Source organism: Temnothorax americanus, unplaced genomic scaffold, assembly GCF_048541705.1.
Source record: "Temnothorax americanus isolate GAGA-0224 unplaced genomic scaffold, ASM4854170v1 Scaffold3, whole genome shotgun sequence".
In the NCBI taxonomy this organism is placed as follows: domain Eukaryota; kingdom Metazoa; phylum Arthropoda; class Insecta; order Hymenoptera; family Formicidae; genus Temnothorax; species Temnothorax americanus.
In genome coordinates, this window is record NW_027509442.1 from 1,703,458 (window position 1) to 1,726,322 (window position 22,865).

At 33.7% G+C, this 22,865-nt stretch overlaps 2 protein-coding genes and 2 long non-coding RNA genes across 7 annotated transcripts in view; 3 read left to right on the forward strand and 1 right to left on the reverse strand.

Annotated features, from left to right (window-relative positions):
* LOC143900013 (uncharacterized) overlaps positions 1-12,649 on the forward strand; it is a 95,248-nt gene extending 82,599 nt beyond the window's left edge. The window contains exons 2-6 of one of the 3 annotated variants that reach the window (XR_013257673.1): positions 8,984-9,062; positions 10,626-10,751; positions 10,929-10,984; positions 11,978-12,098; positions 12,455-12,649. This is a non-coding gene — a long non-coding RNA (uncharacterized LOC143900013). Of the gene's footprint in view, positions 1-8,983; positions 9,063-9,910; positions 10,097-10,625; positions 10,752-10,928; positions 10,985-11,977; positions 12,099-12,454 lie in introns of those variants that run through there. The other 2 variants (XR_013257674.1, XR_013257675.1) reach the window with 2 other exon arrangements.
* Positions 1-22,865, reverse strand: part of LOC143900010 (uncharacterized) — a 160,019-nt gene that overhangs the window by 86,398 nt on the left and 50,756 nt on the right. The window lies entirely within an intron of this gene.
* On the forward strand, positions 13,747-16,618 carry LOC143900398 (uncharacterized). The gene is made up of 4 exons (XR_013257776.1): positions 13,747-14,528; positions 14,998-15,033; positions 15,116-15,350; positions 16,083-16,618. It is a non-coding gene; the product is annotated as an uncharacterized LOC143900398 (long non-coding RNA).
* Positions 18,865-21,992, forward strand: LOC143900468 (uncharacterized). The gene is made up of 5 exons (XM_077411852.1): positions 18,865-18,996; positions 19,523-19,655; positions 19,822-19,871; positions 20,589-20,709; positions 21,743-21,992. Exons 1-5 carry the CDS (start codon positions 18,955-18,957, stop codon positions 21,841-21,843), a joined length of 447 nt encoding a protein of 148 aa, XP_077267978.1. The 5' UTR covers positions 18,865-18,954; the 3' UTR covers positions 21,844-21,992.

Sequence of the window (22,865 nt, forward strand, 5' to 3'; positions counted from 1 at the left end):
GCGACACAACGCGGATACTCGCGGACAAATATATAGGCTGGAATTTTTAAGAAGACAGGAAAACTCATCACGAATATCGTTTCATTCTTAAAATAGCCTTTAGTTATCAATTCCTTTTATTTCTTTTAATAATACTGTAATTATGGAAACCTCAAATTATCTACTCATTAAAAAGAAACGGATATTTTACAAATTTGATCATTTAAAAAGGAGCTTTTTAATTTCTTGTTTTCACTACGCGAGCCACAATATTACCGCTAATATATCACATATATATAAAGTATGTTAATACAAGATAGTAATTCTATAAAATATATTGTGTCTTTACTTCGAGCTCATTACAAAAGTACATTAGGTAAATAATATACAAACCCCGCGCATTAAGATTATAAAGAGCATAATAAAAGATGCAACAGTTCTGTCAAGAAAATTATACAGGATGTGTGTGTTTCCGAACTACTTTCCTCTAGTTACAGATTCTTTCAGTAATTTCACTCTGATAAAAGAAAAGTATTATTCCAAGTTACGTAACTTTAACGAAGACTTATAAGTCTCCAGCTCGTGATACTGTTAACGATATTTTCTTGTAGTTGCAAGTCTGACTTTATAATAGTCGCTCGTACATGAGTCGAGGCTACAAAGCAGTTTCATAGCGAAGCACGCACGTGTCCCTAACAAAGGGGATTCGCACCGTCCGATTATAGCGGATCTTCTGGGCAATAAGAGACTAGAATGGGTTACCACCATCTCTGGTACCTCCGAAAGTTACGCCAGGCTTAATGTTTTTACGGTTCGCTCACCGTGTATTATTCTGTTATGACGACTCCTTTACAATTCACAAACGCGGCAGCTTTAGAACTTCCGCTGCACGATCACGTTATGTGTCTCCCTACATAAATGAAAGTGTAACATGAATGAGACTGTAAATGCCGCAGACATCTCGTTATTACTGTAGTTGGTGTACCATCGTGTGTAATATCTGCTTTTCTCACTAAATAATATTTATTGAGAAGAAACAGAGAAAATGCGCGTTACGTGCCTCTCTACATAAATGAAAGTAATAATACGAAAGAGACTGTAAAAGCTTTAAATAGATGTCTCGTTATTATTACCGCTACTATTACTATATCTGCTTTTCCCTCTAAATGATGCTTTATTTAGAAAAAAAGCAGAGAGAATGCACGTCCATGTCCTACATGTTTCTCTACATAAATGAAACAATGAAAGTATATAACACGAAAGAGATTGTAAATATAATAAATATAGGTCTCGTATATTGCTACTATGTGCAACATCTGCTTTCTTTCTAAATGATATCTTATCTATTCAGAAAAAACAGGCAGAAATGTCCATTTTTTTAATAAATGATACGTAGAGATCCTACTCTTTTGACGAGTACAGTCTTTAAATAGACAGTAATTTTGAACAACTCACAATCAGATATTCACACAGTTTCTATGTCAAATTCTTCAGATATAAAAATATTATAATTTTAAGACAAAAAATCATACATGTGTTTTAACCTGACTTATTAACTGTTCTACATATAACTATATGTAAGCGTGGAAATTCTTGTTTCCTGCTAAAGAATTTCCTTTGTCAGAGTAACATAACATGAATTTGCTCAGGTTCCACACAACGTACAAATCATATACAACTCTCCGTTTCGTTTATGTTCTCACTTTAAAACAAACGTCTGCCTTTTATTTCCGAGAAAGAGTATCTGCCTTACTTTTAGTCATATGAGCCATCAAGTACAAAAACTCGATGCGCTAAGTGCTAATGGAAAGCCGTCGGAACTATGTGACTTAACTTCGAAGATTTTCGCAGTCGTTGCCGCTTTTGTTTCGCGCCTCCGTTGCATCTGCGAAAGTCGCGCTCTTACGAAACCCGACGTCTGCGCGCGATCGCATGGCGGAGCGGAGCCAATAGACATAGAGACACAAGAAGGTATCACTTATCGACTGCATTTACTCTCGGAAGAACGGGAGGATGGGATTCTCGAGTGAAAGTTAGCCGACAGCGGAGGGGAATGAGAAGGAGGAAACAGAAGAGTAACAAAACAGATGTTGGGAGAGTGATTGAAAAAGAGGAGAAAAAGGGAGAGAAGACCCCGATCCGTACGTTTTCCAGCTGATCACACAGTCCGCATACAAACCTATCGCGATTCTAATTAAAGCACGTACTATATTTTACCGTGCGAGGTGATAGCGACGATTTCTCTCGATGCGTTTAGCGCTTCGGTAATTAAGAAACGAATGAACGATTTGAATCTGTGAAAGAGAGTGTCTCGCGGGAGAAACCTCGGCAGAGATAAATCGAAATTCAATTAACGGAGCAACCTGAGAAGTTCTTCGTTTTCAAAGGCATGCGCGAAAATTACCTTTTGCCTCTTTGTTCCATGCAAAAATGTTTAGCATCAATTTTTAGTTAATCAAAATGATTAGTGTATATTATAAAATGCTAAAGTTGCGTAACATTCGCGTCACCGAAATAAAACTTGATTAACGGGGTAAACAAGAATCCTCTACATTTCTTAATGATAATAGCAACTTCGAAATTTGTTTCTTGTAACATTTAGCATTTAGCACCATCAATACAGAGCAAGATCAAATTACTGTGTACGTTAATTAATTAGCAATTTAATTAGCACATTATGCACGAGTAAAACATAACATTTTTTTATAATTTGTATGTCAAATGTAATTACATTTTGTAATTGTTGTAATTAATTAAAATTCGTTGAGTGCAAAAAATAAATTTGCTTAATAGTTCTCAGAATTTAAATGCACTTTTAGGAAATTAGTTCGTATTTAATTAAAGTTTATAAACGTAAAAATCTTATTATCATTAAATTAAAATTTATTTTATTTAGAAAAAGCTTTATTTAGTCATTATATTAATTATATTCATTATATTAATGTGTTATAAACTAAATAATGATAATGGACCAAGTTCCAGCTATGAAAAGATTAATTCAAAGTTGATCAGACATACTCTTCTTATCAGGATTACTAATTATTTTGACATACTAACTTGCTTTGTACAGTGTATATTTTCGCAAAAGTCACGTACGAAGAGGATAAAAGAACGACACGAAAACAAAGATGAATACTGTTATCAGCTTAATCGTTCCTATTGCCATTAAACCTACCGGAGATAGAACGTGCCAACAAACATGCTAGCACGCGCTGCGGATTACAGATAAAGCTATCAAGGAAAAGAGAAGACCTTTCTTAGCGCTTTATCCGAGTTACTTCAAGATACCACAAATACCATCATCAGATAAATTAAATTAGCAAGTTGCTAAAACAAGTAAGCCAGAAAATCAAATTGCGATACCATTAATAACAAAAGGAAGGAATAAAGTTACCAAAAATCGATAAAAGATTATTAGTCATATTATAGATTGTCATTCAATTATGTTATTAATTATTGAACACTTTCTTTATATACAAAAATACAAATACTCCAGAGCAAATTCTAATAATGGCAAAGTGTATTCACAATCAACTTTTATAAGTCTGTTATTGAATCTCGTTGAAAGAGAAATTTATGCCTACATACTGAATGTGGTTCACGCAGAAAACACATTAACATAATTATGCGAAACATAATTATGCGAAACATAATTAATGAACGGCGAGATAATGATTGAAATTAATTGTGTGTACCTATATTTTATTGTGATTCATTAAAAGCTTATTGTGCGTAAAATATCTCTGAAATTTACTTGTTGCTAAAATTATTTGCAAGCGTCAAACATCATACGAAAATTATTGTAAGCGAAAGAAATTGTGGGCAAAAAATCTTTAATCGCCTCATAATATAAAAACTCTTCGCTAATAATTTTAAGTCTTAAATTGTGATCTCTCATTCTCGGAATACAGTCCGAAACTTTTCTATAGAGACTTTTAAAAGATTCATTACCTCTTTTATATCTCCGCATGCAATTAAACGTGAAGCCAGAGAGCCGAGTGCACTCAGCTCCAAGCTTCTTCTCTCCTCTTACATCGTCTTCTTCGAGAGAGATTGCGAATGCTTCTTCCCGTTAATTAAAAATTAAAAATTAAATTTTCATGCGGTCAGTCAGGCGTTGCACGGATTGCCGTATTATGCAGGCATAATATCGAAAATTCTTGATCTAATATTATTACATTTTAGTACAATATGTTCTATGCTATTTTCGTGCCAAATATAAAATATGCATGCAGGAAAACGACAAAAGATGTATATTCATATAAGATTATGTAGTGAAAAAAAACCACATTAGCTGATTTTTACATTTTTCCTAAATAATAAAGAAAAGATAAGGAAGAAAACATTCAGACGATACAAGTGTTTATATTTCAGTTAAGCTCGAGATAATAAATCACTCAGTTAATTTCTGTACTATCGCCGCGGACTATATTTTATCGTACAACGATAAGTTAATTAAAAACTTGATGTCACTCGAAGAGAACGGTAGAGAAAACCCTTCCACGATTCGCGTCGGCAAATATAATTTCTCTTAGCTTGAGTTTTTAAGTCAGCCGCTTGCCGCTTACTTGTCAAGCACGTCGCGGTTGGTTACAAAAAATTCGCTTAAAATGCTCATGTCGAGATTTACACGTTATACGCAATACGCTAGCGCAAATTGAGAGGTGAACTCTTTTAAAAGGCACGAGTTACTGTAAACGCGGTATAGATTTTCCTCTCTCTTCGCTGGCGCATTATTATTTTTCACGTCGCTCAGAGGCACCGTCTGACATATCTCTCAATTTAAATATCGTAACGACATTTCCCATTTCCATCTCGCTCGCGGTCACGCGAACTCGGAGAGATAACGCGGAATGATCTCCCCATGTGTGCCTGGCGAACGACGGGTAGAATGGAAGAAAAGACAACCGAGTGTGCAACACGAAGAAAAAAAGAATTCCAGGCTAAATTACGACGGTGTCCGTATTTCCCTCGCGTTTCCATCGTCCGCGTGTTTCCCTGCGGCCCCACGTCACTACCACCGTCGCAAACACTCTTCATCCCCTCTCTCACTCTCTCTCTCTCTCTCTCTCTCTGCGAATTCTCGTTGTTGCACAGCCGCAAATACTCGATCTTTCAAGCCGCTCGCTCGAGCCGATCCCACGATACAAGTGGCATCCTTTGAGAGATGCAAATAACCGGGATATTTCCGGCCTACAAGTGAATCGCAAACTTATTATTATTTCCCATTTTAACTCTTCCATTATAATATATATAAATATGTATGTTTAACATTCTATTTTTATATTAAGATAAAAACTTTATTTTTTTTCTTTCATATGTTATATGCGAGGTTTGTAAAATAAAATTTTATTTAAATAAGGATAAAGAATTTTACTTTATATACCCCAAGGGGCCTTAAAGGGCGTTTTGATGGGACGTACCCAACCCTAACCTCCAATTCATCCACTACCTTACTCTGTTTCCTCCTTTGGACCAACGGTTTAACGTCTCTTCCGAAAGACGGATAAATAAAATTTTATTTTATTTTTTTTTAATAATCATATTTCGGGTTTACACAAAAACATGTCTGACGTTTAAAGATGCATATCCTAAAACCAAGATTGTAATAATATTAAAAACGCAAGAAACATTAAGAAAATGACTTTTTAATGTATCAAAAATTTTGCAGAATATATAAAAATTTATCAGAATAAAAATCTCAATTATGAAAAATAACGTACCAAACATAGCTAATATTGTATAAGGATATTGAAATTTGGAAAATATGATAAACCTAAAAAATGCAGTGTAGATCATATCTTTTAAAAAGGGATACATGATGAGATTTTAAACACTTTTTTCCTCATCCGTGGCGTTATTGGACAGAGAAAAAGATCAATATTGAAATCCTCTATCGAACCGGAGGCGTTGCGCGGTCAAAACTTGCGTCGGTGCACGGGACGCGATAAAATCCTACTGTACCGTGGATATTGAAAAGACCCCCGGTCGACGCTTTACCACACTTAATTGCGTCGCGATTTGCATACGCCCTCTTTTTCACTCGCGCGGCAACGATCGAGATACGGTCGGGATAGAGCGAAAGAGGAAGGTAAGCAGGCGAGAGGACGAAGCCAGCCAGGCACATAGATCACGTACGAGGCAGATTGTAGGGTACGGGCCAATCGCGGAATCAGGTACACGTGCAGTACGAGACGGTACACGATAGGGATACGTCTTATTATAGAACCCACGGGGTTCCACCTATAGCGCTTCTACCGCGAGCGGGAACGGAGATTCCAATGGAGGACGGAACGAGGATGAAAAAGAGAGAAGGGACGAGCGGTGAAAGAAAAAGAAACGACGGGAGAGAGAGAGAGAGAGAGAGAGAGAGAGAGAGAGAGAGAGAGAGAGAGAAGAAGAAGAAGGATAGAGAAATAGGAACAAAAAGAAACGGAAGGACATCAGAACGAGAGATCGGAACGGAGACAGGGAGAAGTTAACGATTACGTTGCAAGAGTCCGCTGACCCGCGAAGTCAACATTGTTCACCCGCCTTTATTATTGGTACCTAGAGAACCAACTCTCTTCCCTTTCTATCTCCCTCATATCATCCTTTTATTCCCCTCCGCCATTGCGACGATCAGAGACACTCTTTTCCGAGTGATACTCCGGGCGCTTACATATAATAGTTGCGCTCCGAGCCAACGAAGCGGTAAATTTTCACGCGCAGCACGCATACGAGCGAGCTGTCCCTATATTTTCTCCATATCCGTCCCGCGAAACCGATACTACCGTGCGCGCCACACGATACAATGTGTCTAGAAAAAAAAGCGTGAAATGATATACTCGCGCTGCCGTGTGATTCGTTACTCGTTACTCCCTTCTTGTGCTATATATGTGCTCGCGGGAATTAAAATCGGATATTATGGCGTTACCATCTAAAAAGCACGGTAAAAGTATTCGCAATGATGGATATGTGGTTGCTAATAATGCCGAAAAGAGACATATACTTGAATAATTTAATCAAAAAACATAGCAGAAAAGCAAAACATCTAGAAGTTACTTTTTAGAATTAATAAATGCTTTGTGCTGCGACTACAGACATATTATCAATTTGTCCATTTCGGCGGAATCAAGCTAAACGTGCAACAGAGTCATGAAAATCTCTTGTTAGAAGAGCTCTTCGCGAAAAAGCGAGAGAAATGGACTCGTTTAACGATTCTTGTACGCACATCGATCTAACGATAGGCTCGGGCTATATAAAGCTGATGGATTACGTGCTTCGCTGAAAATCGTGTAAAGTGCGATTTCGCGTAAGTTCTCGCACGTTACTTCCTTCTCGCGCGATACGCTTCCTTAATTATGCAGGGGCATGTTATACGCGTCACGTATAATAAACGTAGCTAGAATGAACAACACTGATAACGAGTTTCCAGATCATCGATTTCGGTCACACGTATATACCCGTCCGCCCGCGCATCGATCGATCAGCAATCGCTCGTCCGCTCGTTTCATTTTGATGGTCTTCCGCGGAAAGTTATCAAAAATCAATTGGCAATTACTCTGCTCCACCGAGTAGAATGATCGAGCTGTGTGACTGATAACGAAATATTACTTTTCTACGAGATAACCATTAACGAGGATGATTTGTTTCCTGCGTACTTCGATGCACTTTATTAATACAGTTTGAGTACACCCCTAAAGCATAGTACTAGACGAAAGCTAACAGCGACAGAGAAGAAACAGAAGATATTTCTTCTTTACTTATAGTCGTACTTAGCATTTATAGAAACATTTTAATACATATAAGTGGGATATAAACGTATAGATATACATATACTCAATATAATTGGAACAAAATGGACCTTTACTAATTGTAAGACATCTTGCATATTATTTATTCAAATTGTACCCATTCAAAATTCAGCATTTACGATAAAAAAACGCATTAAAAAATAATTATATTTACTTTAAAAACATTATATAATTAGAAAATGGGATAACAGTAAAAAACAAAATTGTCTTTTTTTTCGAATACTCTGAAATAACGCGAATACTATATACGCGAATATCTGCAATTCGCATCAAAGCGCACTGATACAGTGATATTTTGAATACGATATATATGCGTGTGTATGTGTCTTTTTATATTTATATACAATACACACATACACATACACACAAATGCTACTGTTATTTACTATGTACTTTGAACAACAGATAAACGGATAAACAGATAAAATTCGATATTGTGTTACTTCCGTCTTGTAAATTTTATTCAGTTTTTCAGGATCCTAATAAACTCATTGTGTAAAAAAATTCAAAGCTTACGCAAGAGAATAACTTTTAAAATATGCAAAGTATTGCAAATATGCAGTTAAAGTTGCATTTCGTGCTGTTAAAGTTAAGAACATTTTTACCGTTGAAACAAAATAATAACAAAAAATAGTTATAAAAATAAAAAAGTTCTCTTGATATTTACATGATGAAATTGCGATCTGCATGACCTGGAAAAATGTATTTTTTATGTTCGCGCGTTCGCGCGTTTGGTTTGGAATAGCGCATATTTTTATTATCGACACGTGTAACTTCGCGCGTTTCCTACTCTCGTACATACATAACAAAATACATGAAATACACAACAAGTCGAGAGAGGCAAAAGTATACGCTAGACACAAAAATACGGTCCCTCGCTTCTAATGGTCTTCGGTATAGATCCTCTGGCAGTAAAGTAAGTACGCGAATGCGTTTTGAGAAATATCGATCGGCGCAGAGCCGAGTCACGAGATCATCGATCTGACAAAAGCAAACATGAATCACGGCGGTTTGCAGTCGCATAAGGCGTTCCGTTCTTCGTTTACCCTGGAACGCTATATCACGCGGTTCCTCGCCGCGTTTTATTACCCGCTGTTATTGTTAGTTGTATGTTTCTCGCCGGGGGCGTAAGTAATACCCAAGTGGAATCGAGCGAGGCTCTTAGAGCGGATGATGTAAGAAGATCGTTAATTATTTTCGGCCCACAGGTACCAGGGCGTAGAAGAAGTGCATGGCCTGCGCTCGCGATTTATCCGGCGCGGCGCAACGAATACGTGATCCATCATGGTGGGTAAGCCTGGATTTTTCAGAGTTCCCTTAAGCTTTATCCGCCGTCGTATCTCCACGGCGTCTGGTCGCAAGCGTCTTCCCACTCTATCACATGGCACTACCGTGCATTTTTTACATTAATATACGCTTTAAAAGCAAGTAAATTAGACCGATCAGACTTTAGTAACTGTTGATCTACAATTTCCACATTATTTTACAAAAAAAAATAAAGGTTTGTTATTCTCGTTCGATATTATGCACTTCATTCTAAAAAAACATTGATTATATTCATATAATTGAATAACAGACGCAAGTGTTGCAAGCACAGCGAAGTGAGAAATCCATATAGATCGCAAGAGTTCTATTTATTTAAAAAATAATTTCTGCGTAATTCTATACCTAATATTTACACCATGCACTATTTCAACAAGTGTTCTTATAGTAAGCATACAGCTGCTGAATTATTTTTTAAATGCTTTACATCCTTTAGGGGAGTATAAAGCGCAAGCAAATAACCAATTGATATTCGAAAAATTTATATTTAAAAACCCCCACATAATTTTTTTTATAATATGTTGTAGCAAAAATTAAAAACAGAACTTCTTAAAACTTAATAAAAAAATTGATAAAAAAATTGTAGAACAAACAAAAAAAAAGCCAATTTGATTTAATGATCGAAATTAATTCTGCTCCACGTTTTAAAAACTTACATTGCTAATATTAACTTTTCACGAAAAATAAGGTGTAGTTATATTCATGCAAAAATCCAGCACACTTGTTTCTACGAAATTCAAATTGAATATTACACTAGTTTCACACATAGAACAATCAGTACATCTGTTTATACAAAGTTCGCGATAAATAACGTGCAGACAGTATTAACGTTGTATAATTTGTACATATTTCATTAAGTATGTATATACATCCCATCCGAAATATCGCTACATCTGTGCGGTCTTGAATGCTGTAACGAACGTACAAATATCAACACTCTATAAGACAGACCAAGAATGAAGTATTTAGTGTTTGCCGCGTGTATATTGGCAGCCGTCGTAAGTACTGACAAATAGTACCCAACTAATAATCTCCTTTCCGAGCCGTACATAACATAGATTCAATTAATCCTTAGATATCTTTCCGAACTCTATTTGTGAACGTCCAATTAAAATTACATATATCGCAAAAATTGCTTAATATCTAGATTTAAAAACTCATTAAAATATAATTCTATAAACTTAATAACAAATCTCTATTCTCGATTACTTCTCGTAATGCAATAGATATTATTAGACCAAAAATTTAAAGAATCATATGTAGAATGTAGATAGAACAAAGATATACAACAAAGAATGTGTTATGTTACTGAAATTTTCTCATTTTATAAATACCAAAACTGCGCGCAAAATAATCTGTATTTTATATACCAATGTTAAAGAGCTTCGAAGTTATCGTATGGAACAAATGCATTTAATTGTTTTCTATGTTATAAGTAAAATAATTAAAAATTGTAATATAATATAGTGATATAAATAATAGTAAAATAATCTTTTTAAAAATAATTAATTTATCTGTGGATTTCAGACGGTGGGTGCTGCACTGTTAACCAATATCACAGAAACTATAACATCAAACGTATTCGACTCAAAAGAACTGACTGATTATCGTTTAATGTTTGCAGAATATGCGCCGTGGAATTAGGTTTATTGAGTGAGTGTTTTAATAAAATAACAAATAATTATTAAAAATTTTGTTACTATGCTTAAATAAACACAATAATAAAACTACACTATATATGTATATACGTATATAAAAATGTATATATACACTTTGATCGGTACTGCGTATATACATATATGTATATAAATATATACATAGAATATTCAGATATTGCAGAGATTCCTGCCGAGCTACCCTTCTGTATAGCACAAAAGAAAAATTTGGTAAGTAAATATATGTATTCAAATATACATATATATATATATATATATATATATATATATATATATATATGTAGGTCCAGAGGTATGTTCCGGGACTGTTTACGTTTTTTGAAATGTACAGTCCTGGAATATAACGCATATATATGTAATCAGATTCAAAAAACTGTCCCGAAAAATGCCGTAGGACATCAATTTTTTCCAGGACAGTCCTGGAAACTGCCAAATGTCCCGGAATATACCGATATCAAAAATAAAAGTCCCGGAACATACTTCCAGACCTACATATATATATATATATATATTTAAGAGAGACAAAGAAAGAGAGAGAGAGAGAAAGAGAATTAAATTCATAGACAAAATATATCTAAATTATAATGCGACTTACATTTCGTAAAATTTCGAAACAAAAAAATAGGAATTAAATGAAAAAGTTTATCTTTAAAAATATTACTCCTGCCTCTTCATCATTATTATATATTTTCAAAGAATAAATTATTCAACAAAATTATTCTTACTCAGAAATCTTTTAAATAACTAATAATTTGATAGATACGTATAAAAATATCATGAAACAAATGTTCTTTCTTTAAAGTCAATTATCTCGAAAAAATTGCGTTAATAAAAAAAATGTTCCCAATAAAAAGTTTTTATTTTTATCCCTATTATCATATAAAACTATAAAAAAATGGGGGTTTCTATTAAAAAAAAAATTAAGTTGACCCTTGTTTGACTTATAGCGCCAATTATGATGAAACAAATAGTGCCATCTTGTGTCGTCTTTGATTCCAAACAAGTTTTATCTAAAACATTTTTTTTATATAATGCATATTTTATGAGATTCTTGTCATTAACATTATAAAAATGGTTCACCTTGGGTCTGTTTTCTATTGCTGAACTGGCTGCACTAGTTCAGCAATAGAAAACAGATCCCTTATATAGTACATTAAAATATAAATTTTTTAACTTTTTTCATTTAATACTTTTTGATTCTAGATCGACAAAGAGGGTGGAATATTGTGGGACAAAGGTGTGAATTACGCTAAAAAAATCGTTCCTGACGAAAACACGTGGAATGAAACTTGGGATAAGTTAACAAAAAAGTGCAAAGAAGAATGTAATTAGTTTTATATATATATGTATAAAAAAAAATATATATATATATATAAGAGTTGTTTCTTTTTTTCAAAGCTCTATCAAACGATACCCCACTCGACTCAAGTTTCTATTTAAAATTTTATAACTGACCCCAGTTACTTCCGGTTTGTTTAGAAAAATAAAATCATCACCAATGATTACTTTGGGTGCCCATTAGTAATAAGAATTGTTTTCCTAACGTCCTACGACATCACATTTCTGAGAAAAACAGCTGGCACGATCACCATGTATACTATATTTGTGCAATTTAATATATGTATTATGCATTCAATTTATAGTGCTGTAATAATTATTTTAACGCCTCTTTTTTTGCAGACGATAAGTTCGAAGGAAGCGGGTATGAAAAATCCTTGAAAGCCATGGAATGCGGATTGCCATTTGTGAAATACATTATACAACAAAAAGTGTTGTAAAATAAAATTTTTTTTCTAAAAATATGAAATACGTATATATAAAAATATATGAAAATTAAATATAACATAAAATGTTTGAATTAGGCTATCATTTCTCCTTGAATACAAATATGGATTCCTAATAAGTAAAGATAACAATAAAAAAATTTAAATAATCTGTATAAAAGGCAATCTCCTTCAACTACTTATTTCTTAGATAATATACATATAAAAAGCTTTCGAATAAATACGTAGATGATTTTCAATTACAGACATGTACTGATGACATGACAATGTTGATTTTTTATTATTATTGGACATATTCTTCAATTGCCCGTAGATTAACATTATTTTAAAACGCGTTAAAAATTGCCACTTTAGCACAATCAAAAACATACACAGAAATTTAGTACTCTTTTGTTACTAATTTGTTGCTCTATTCCGGATTTTATTGCAGCATCCATTTCGAAAAAAAACAGTGGCTATGTTAGCTTCAGTTTAATTTAGCACAGCCATATAAAAAATAAGACAACCAAAAAAAACAAAAACATATTTATTTAGTGCTATTTCATTGCTAATTTGTTGCTTCATTCCCAAATTCGTTGCATCACCCTATGAGAAAACTACCTCTAATTAATCTCATCTAGCACAATATCTTTAAACGGATTACTTTTGATTGATTTTTGTTGCTTATCCCGAGTCAAAATTTAACCCTCCGAATACCCTGCGTTTACTCGAAATCCTTTGAAAGAGCATATGCCGCCGTACTGTGCACCCTGCTTATAACCTATTTGGACTCTACTTTCAGATTTTGTCATGAAAAGATCACTCCTGGGAACCTCCTCAAACTTCCTCTAACTATGATCGAACCTCCATTTAATCTCGTTACAATTCATGGCTTGTGCGATGACTTCACGTACCCTTCGTAGGCGTCCTAATGTTCCGCGCTCACTCCGCAGACTCTCCGTACGCGTCCTAATGTTCCGCGCTCACTTCGCAGACTCTCCGTACGCGTTTCATGTGTGCTCTCCGTTCACCCTCCCTACAATTCGACGTAGGCATCTATTCCCGTGAGCCTCCGTGTACCCTCTGTAGAACCTTCGAAATACTTTTTTCTAAAACTTCGATAGAGCCTCCGTACACTCTATTCCCGTAAGCCTCCGTGTATCCTCTGTAGAACCTATAATTGTCTATATGTTGCCGACCCATAAAGTAAAACGTTCCCCAAAATATTAAGAGAGAAATTTATTCATCATCTGCAATAATATATGATAAATGGCGTGTCTCCGTGCCAAAAACAGGTCAGATTCCGCTATAAAAAAGATTACGTTGCAATGACAAGTTTGAACATTTAAGATAAAATTTTCAAAATTTCAACAAAATATAATGTTGTATAAGATCACTGAATATATAGACCTTTTATGTATTATTTAAATCATAGTAACACGGCAGGCAACTCGTTTTTATGTTTTATAATTGTATTTTATATCATATTTTACATTATGTGTCAATATACAATCATGTGTCAATAGATAAGTCAATCAAAAGAATGTGATTATATAAATGCCACTTATACCGACGAAGCACGCGGACGGTTATGATAAGAAAGAAAGACGCGGTAATTGTTTACACTTTACGCCGTTGAGCCGCTCTGCGCGCGTGCCGCGCGTGGCGCGGAAAAGTGCGTTTTGACAAATGATAACCGCCGCGCGCGGCACCATATAGCCCAGCCAGCCCAGCGGTGTGTTGCTGTTGCTATACGTGCCCTTGCCAAGACCTCCAGTGATACCGGAATATTCGATCCTCGGGCGCCGGTGATGAGCTCTATCGCACGACACAGTCGCACGCCGTCACGTAAGAGAAACAGGAATTTTCTCAGAATAAATTGGTTCAGCTGCATGACGAACTTTTGGCTCGGGTCAGTTTTATTGTAGCTGGCCGGGCATTTTCACGCAGACTCGCTATATATGTCCTAAGAAAGGACATCGCAAGCTAAGGTAAGTGAAAGTTATATTAAGAATTGAGTGTCCCTCGGATACAATAGTGACAGCAAAATATTATACGCTACAACATTGTACAGATCGAATGGGTTTTCCAAACTTTAAAACACAGTTTTATTCCTTGTTAGATAGTGAAATCATTAAAATCGAAATCACATTATCATAATTGGTTAGGACACCCGCACAAATTGTTGGGGGTTCCAGGTTCGAATTCTGGCTGAGGTGATATTTTTTGCAATAATTTCTTTCTAATAATTTGATTTTGAATTTAATGATTTTACTATCTAACGAGAAATAAAACTGTGTTTTAAAGTTCGAAAAACCCATTCGGCGCGCAGTTACTGAGTTGGAAGATTTATACATCATGGCCAGTTGAGTCGATTAATAATTTTGTTACAGTAAGATAGAAACTTTGAAATTATGTAAAAATATAATACAATTGTTTGCCAACATTTTTTTGTTGCAGATTTCCGATTTCTATAAATCTCCCGGCAAAGACAAGGTAAATTGTTTGATAAATATTGATTTTTGCTATTGTTTTGTATATGTTATTATAAGATGATGTAATTTGAGCGCATTTTTAGGTAGAAATATATCCTGGAACGAACTTTTATTTTTATGAGGGCATCAAAGTGAATATTATGGATAAATCCAAAGTTTTGGACCAACAAACATCAGAGCTTGTCAATCACTGGCCTCTCCTCGTGCGGCATGCACTGATCGAGGTATATGGAAAGAATTTAGCCTTATTTTGTGCAAAAGGCAGCAAAAAGGATGGACGCCCGGGTATCGATGCCCAGTTTTATACAGCTCTTTACTGTGAGTATCTTTTGTGCACATATATGTTACAAAAATGCTTATTTTCAACGATAAAAGTAGGGTTTAGAGGGGGACAAATAATGGTAAAATCAATTTTTCAAGATCACATGAAATTTATTGCCATTTCTTTTAAATAAAATCGTATGATTTTTCTTACATGATATACTTTCTCCAATTATTCTGCATATAAAAGTGTTAAGAAAAAATTACTACAAAATTAACCCTAATCCTTCCAACATAATTGTTGTAAAAAAATATTTAAATAAATAAGATTTCCAAATTTTCTTTACATTAATTTTTAGTCGAAGGTATAAAGATATAATAATTTTTGGGGAATTTTTCAAAGCTAGTATTAACATACTGAAAAACGCGTGGGACTCGAAAGTGCATGGTTGGAGAAATTAAGTGCCGCAAAAAACGTTGGAGGGATTAGGGTTAATATTTACTTTACGAAGTATTTCATACTTTATTCTGGCATATTTTAACAATAAATATAAATATAAAAAAATATAAAATATCTCGTAAACTATTGATTTTTTGATAACTTTATTTAAATACTTTTATATGCAGAATAACTGGAGAAATTATATTATGTAAGAAAAATTATATGATTCCATTAAAAAAAAATGGCGACAACTTTATGTGACTTTGAAAAATGGATTTTTTCAAAAATTGATTTTACCATTTTTGTCTCTCTATATCCTACAACTTTTTTATGGAACATTTTTTTAGAAAATACTCTGGCACAATAAAGATCTTAAGGCCGCGGTGGAATCTGCAGTCGCGATGAACGACCTGGCGGTCATCGTGGATCTTCTGGGTATTTTTACATTAAAACCAGCGATGTGGAACTTGGACCTGTGCAATTTCTTATTGGGTTTCATCAGCGATCTCTTTCAGAGTAAATATGAGATGTATATAACTGTAGCTTGCGCGGCATTGAGAATTATTCTTCGTAATTTCGCCCCAGTGATAAAGGTAATGATTGCTAGCGTGTTTACTTTCATTACTCGCAACAAAAAACTCGATCTGCGAGACGTGTCACGATGGAAGTTTGTATCAACAGTACGTTCAGAACGGATTTTTATCCAATCCGAATAATATATCGTTTAAAATTACTTTACTATTAATTCAGACATAAAACATATGTATTAAATTTTTTTTGTAATTCTTTCTGATGTATATGTAATTACCTTTTATATATAACTTAGACCCCTTATAATTAGTGTCCCTTACAATTGCGTTATATATTTACAATTTAAACATATAGCTTGAAAAACAAGAAATTAATTTTTAAGTATTATAAAAATATAAAATATTAGTGCTATACTTTCAAAGAATATTAATTTTACTTATATTAATATAGTTATATTAATGATATTTTCTCTCTCGTTCAAATACATTATTGAATGTATCTTATATTTATTAATACGCCTCATTAATTTTTATATTTCCCTTTTTTGTCATATATTTGCGATGTATGGAACCTATTCTCGGAGGTCACCGAGAATCCTTCTTAGACCCTAACATTTTGATATTAATTTCCCAGGTAGCAAGGTGACGTTTAAAGACGTCGTCATTTGACATTACTCTGCTATCTGGGTATCCTCACCTCGAGGCTGCGATATAGATATAAAAGGCTCGAATAATCGCGTACTAATAATGATTCATTGTTGTTGAAATTTAGTATTCGAGAAGTACTTATAGCCTGCGTTCGTTTATTCTTTATAATACACGTAACGTGTATTATAGATTTTATTTTCCCAATAGCTTCCAATGTGAATAAACGAACGCATAAGTACTTCTCGAATACTGAATTTCAACAACAATGAATCATTATTATTAGTACGCGCTTATTCGAGCCTTTTATATCTATATCGCAGCCACGAGGTGAGGATACCCAGGTAGCAGAGTGATGTCAAATGACGACGTCTTTAAACGTCATCTTGCTACCTAGGAAATTAATATCTACAAAATGTTAGGGTATAAGAAGGGTTCTCGGTGACCTTCAAGAATAGGTTCTACAGAGGGTACACGGAGGCTTACGGGAATAGAGTGTACGGAGGCTCTATCGAGGTTTTAGCAAAAACGTGCTGAGAGTCTAAGGAGGGTATTTCGAGGTTTTATCCAGCCATGCGACGTCGAATCTGCGAATTGTAGGGAGGGTGAACGGAGAGTCGCCAGACTTCGCGTAACCTCCGTAGACGTTAAATGGGTAAAAACTGCCATTTGAGAAGTGACCGGAGGCTCGGCGACATAGACAAATGCTTTGTTACGTGACCCTCCGTTCATTCCGTTCAAGGAGAGTGTGCGATCGCGATCTCGGGCGTTACGGAGGGTCTATTTTTTGACTCGGGATAACATTTTCGTCAATTCCGATTTTGTGGCTCTGCCACTCATCATTAGAAAACTGTCTCTAATTATCGCCATCTAGCACAGCACCTTATAATAACAATTTCAAGAAATATCTTGACCCATTGGGTGCGTTCAGCCGATACTCCGCTAGTCTAGCAATCGTGAGCAGTCACTCGTTTTCGCTCGTTTCCTCTCCTTTTAATCCATTGGGTCAAAGGAAAGGAAACGAGCGAAAATGAGCGACTGCTCACGATTGCTAAACTAGCGGAGTATCGGCTGAACGCACCCATTATATCATTTTAATTTTGTTGCGTCACATTTGTGCTAGATAGGAATATTTAGGGGTTTTCCCGAAGTTTTCCCCGTTTTCCGAAGTTAAGGATGGACCAACAAAATCGGGATTGATGGAAATGTGAAGTAACAAAATCAAAATTATATAATCCTTCGAGATCTTGCCTTGAGATTCGAGATAAGGTGTTGTGTTAAATACGAGTATCTAGAAATTGTTTTCTGATGGGTGGAGCAACAAAATCGGAATCGAAATGTTTATGAAGCAACAAAATAAAAATCATAATCCTTCGAGATTTTCCTTGAAATTGGAATTATAAAATGTTGGGCTATAAATGGGATTAATCAAGAGTATATAGCTTTCTCATGGTTAGAGGTGGTGCAACAAATTTGGGAATAGAGCAACAAATTAGCAACAAAATAACACTAAATAAATATATCCTTGTTTTTTTTATCTTATTTTTTATTTGACTATGCTAATTGAAACTTAAACTAGCACACATACTGTTTCTTTCGATGGCTAAAACAACAAAATCCAAAATAGAATAACAAATTAGTAATAAAAGAGCACTAAATTTTTATGGATGTTTTATTTGATTGTGCTAAAACCGCTGTGTCAGCTTAATAGATTATAAGCTTAATTTTGCTCGTAATAAACCTTGGCTTTTCACGAAATATAAGAATAGCGTAGTTTCACGCACGCAAAAATCCAGTACACATTTGTACGAAATATAAACAGAATATTACACTGATTTCACAGATAGAACAATCAGCAGATCTGTTTATACCAAGTACGCAATAAATAACGTGCAAACAGTATTAACGTTTTATAATTTGTACATATTTCATTAAATATGTATATATACATCCCATCCGAAATATCGGGATATCAGTGCGGTCTTGGAACGCTGTAAAGAACGTACGAATATCACGTCTTAAAACACTCCAAGATAAACCAAGAATGAGGACTCTAGTGTTCGCCGCGTGTATACTGGCTGCCGTGGTAAGTATACTGACAATTATAGTAATATCTAACTAATAATATTTTTTCTGAACCACATCACATAACACAGATTCAGTCAATCCTTAAACAGATTTCCGAAGATCCGCTCGAGCGTCCAATTAGAATTACATATCGTAAAAATTGTTTAAATTCTAGATTTAAAAACTCATTAAAATATAATTCTCTAAACTTAATAGCAAATCCCTGTCCTCGACTACTTCTCGTAATGCAATAGTGTTATTATTCATAGATCAATGATTTAAAGAAACAAATATAGAACAAAGATATACTACAAATAATCTGTTATGTTACTGGAATTTTCTCACTTTATAGGTATCAAAACTACACGAAAATAATATGTATTTTATCAAAGTTAAAGAGCTTCAAAGTTATCGTGTGGAACAAATGCATTCAATTATTTTCCATCTTATAAGTAAAATAATTAAAAATTGTAACACATAATATAGTGATATAAATATAGTAAAATAGTATTTTTAAAAGTAATTAACTTTTCTGTGGATTTCAGACGGTGTGTGTGGGTGATGCACAGTTAAATCACAATATCAAAGAAACTATAATATCAAAAGTATTCGACATCAAAGAACTGATAGACTTTAATTTAGTGTTTGCAGAATGCGCCGTGGAATTGGGTTTATTGAGTGAGTGTTTTAATTAAATAACAAATAATTAATGTTGTTAATTTGCTTAAATAGACACAATAATAAAACTACACTATATGTATATACGTATGTACGTATACTTTGACCGGTACTGTATATACATATATGTATACAAATATACACATAGAATATTCATATATTGCAGAGATTCCTAAACCCGAGCTATCCTTCTGTATAGCACAAAAGAAAAATTTGGTAAGTAAATATATTATGTATTCAAATATACATATATATATATTTAAGAGAGACAAAGAAAGAGAGACAGACAGAGAGAAAGAGAGAAAGAGAGAAAAAAAATTAAATTCATTAGCAAGATTTATCTAAATTATAATGCGACTTACATTTCGCAAAATTTCGAAACAAAAAAGTAGAAATTAAATAAAATAACTTATCTTTAAAAATATTACTCTTGCCTTCATTATTATTAAATATTTTCAAACACTAAATTATTCAACAAATTCATTATTCTTACTCAGGAATCTTTTAAATAACTAGTAATTTTATAGATACGTATAAAGATATCAAAAAAACAAATGTTCTTTCTTTAAGTCAATTATCTCGAAAAAACTGCATTATTAAAAAAAATGTTCCAAATATAAATTTTTTATTTTTATCTCTATTGTCATATAAAACAGTAAAAAAATAAGAATTTTTAATTTGAAACAATTCAGTTGACCTTTGTTTGACCTATAGTAGTACTCCTTATAATGAAACAAATAGTATCTTGTGTCCTCATTTTTTTATATAATGCATATTTTATGAGATATTTTTATGAGTCATTAACATTATAAATGATTCACCCTATATAGTATATTTAAATTATATTTAAATATTTTTCATTTAATATATATATATATATATATATATATATATATATATATATATATATATATATATACTTTTCAATTCTAGATCGACAAAGAGGGTGGAATATTGTGGGACAATAGTGTGATTTACCTTCAAAAAGTCGTTCGTGACGCAAAGGCTTGGGATGAAATCTGGGATAAGTTACTTATAAAGTGCAGAGAAGAATGTAATTAGTTTTAATATATATACATATAAAAAGTGATTCTCCGATCACCCGTGCCAGCCGTTTTTCTCAGAAATGTGACGAAAGGAAGTTGAAAATAAATTTTTATTACTAAAGAGCACTCAAAGTAATCATTAATGATAGTTCAATTTTTCTGGACAAACCGGAACTAACTGGAGTGAGTTATAAAATTTCAAATAGAAACTTGAGTCGAGTAGGGTCTCGTTTGATAGAGCTTTGAAAAAAAAAAACAACCTTTACTAAAACTTATTTTAATTACCTCTTACAAGTTTCGAGGAAAATTCATTTAAATATGTGGAGAAGACCTGTGAAATAGCCATCTCAATCCCCACTTGACTCCCATGGATTTCTTTTTTTTGCGTCGCGAGCCAAAGACATTATTTACTAGCATCGTCCAACAACAAGAAACGACATGATGGAGCGAATCCGGGATACCTATATCAGTCGCTGAGTCCCGAAAAAATCCTATGAGTTACTGACAGTCTTAAAACACGGTTGGGCAATGTGTGTATCAAGGTGGCTGGCATTTCGAGCATTTGTAAAATTATCGTCACACATCCATTACAACGTCAACGGTCAGGAATGGTGTCAACAATTCGAAAAACTAACGCGGAACATTTCGAGCACTTGTAAATTACTGCACAAATTCAAAAGAATTTTTCTCGAAACTTGTAAGAAATAGTTGAAAAAATTTTAGGAAAAATTGTTCCTTTTTTTTTCAAAGCTCTATCTAGTGATACCTGATTCGACACATGTTCCTAATTGAAATTTTAAAACTGACCCCAGTTACACCTACTTCCGGTTTGTTCGGAAAAATAAAATCATCACCAAAATGATTACTTTGAGCGCGCATTAGTAATAAAAATTGTTTTCCTAACTTCCTGCGACGTCACATTTCCAAGAAAAAAGCTGGCACGGTCAGAATCATCTTGTACACTATATGCGTAATGTAATATATTATGCATTTAATTTATAGTGCTGTAAAACAAATTGTTAACGTCCTCTTTTTTTGCAGACGATAAGTTGGAAGGAAGCTGGCATGAAAAATCCTTGAAAGCCATGGAAGTCGGATTGCCAATGGTGGGATACATTATACAACAAAAAATTTTTTTCTGAAATATGAAATACATATAGAATAGGAATGCGGATTGCCAATGGTGGGGTACATTATACGACAAAAAATGTAAAATAAAAATGTCTTTCTGAAAATATGAAATACACATATAAAACAATGTATAAAAGTTATATATAATATATTTGAATTATCCTGTAATTTCTCCTTGAATAAAATAGATTCCTGATAAGTAAAAAATAACAATAACAAATTTAAATATTTCGTATAAAAAGCTATCTTCAACACTGATTTCTTGGATAATATATAAAGAGCTTTCAAATAAATACGTAGCAAATTTTCAATTACAGATATGTACTGACAATGTTGATTTTTTATTATTATTGAACATTTTCTTCAATTGCCCATAGATTAAAATTATTTTAAAACCCGTTAAAAATTGCCACTTTAGCACAATCAAAAACATACACAGAAATTTAGTACCCTTGTGTTACTAATTTGTTGCTCTATTCCGGATTTTGTTGCAGCAATCATTTCGGAAAAAACAGTGGCTGTGTTAGCTTAAGTTTAATTTAGCACAGCCATATAAACAAATATAAAAAAAACAAGAATATGTTTATTAATGCTATTTTATTGCTAATTTGTTGCTCCATTTCCAAATTCGTTGCATCACCCTATAAAAAAATTACCTCTAATTAATCTCATCTAGCACAATATCTTTAAAATTCCAGTCTAAAAAAATATTTCGATGGATTACTTTAGATTTATTTTTGTTTAACTTTTACCATCGCACGGCTCTGACATGACACAAACATCTAACGAATCATGCCGTTTGACAAATATTTTATCGCTTTAATTGCGACGCACAAAGATTTTTTAGATTCGGCGTAGTTTGGGCATTATGTCTGACTAATTAATTTTTGTCAGTTTTGTACATACGCCTGGAAAGGACCGGAATCTACGGTCGAAAGCGTTACTTTGATCAATAAAATTTGGCCAGTTGGGTCGATCAGCATACCTTGATTAATTTTTAATTATTCACATGGCGACTCAAGTTCTAAAGTTT

Excerpts from the sequence above, each read along its gene's own strand:
- LOC143900468 (XM_077411852.1), top strand. The coding sequence starts at position 18,955 with ATGAGGACTCTAGTGTTCGCCGCGTGTATACTGGCTGCCGTG. Across the intron at positions 18,997-19,522 it reads CGTGTATACTGGCTGCCGTG|ACGGTGTGTGTGGGTGATGC; the intron begins GTAAGTATACTG and ends TGTGGATTTCAG. Across the intron at positions 19,656-19,821 it reads CGTGGAATTGGGTTTATTGA|AGATTCCTAAACCCGAGCTA; the intron begins GTGAGTGTTTTA and ends CATATATTGCAG.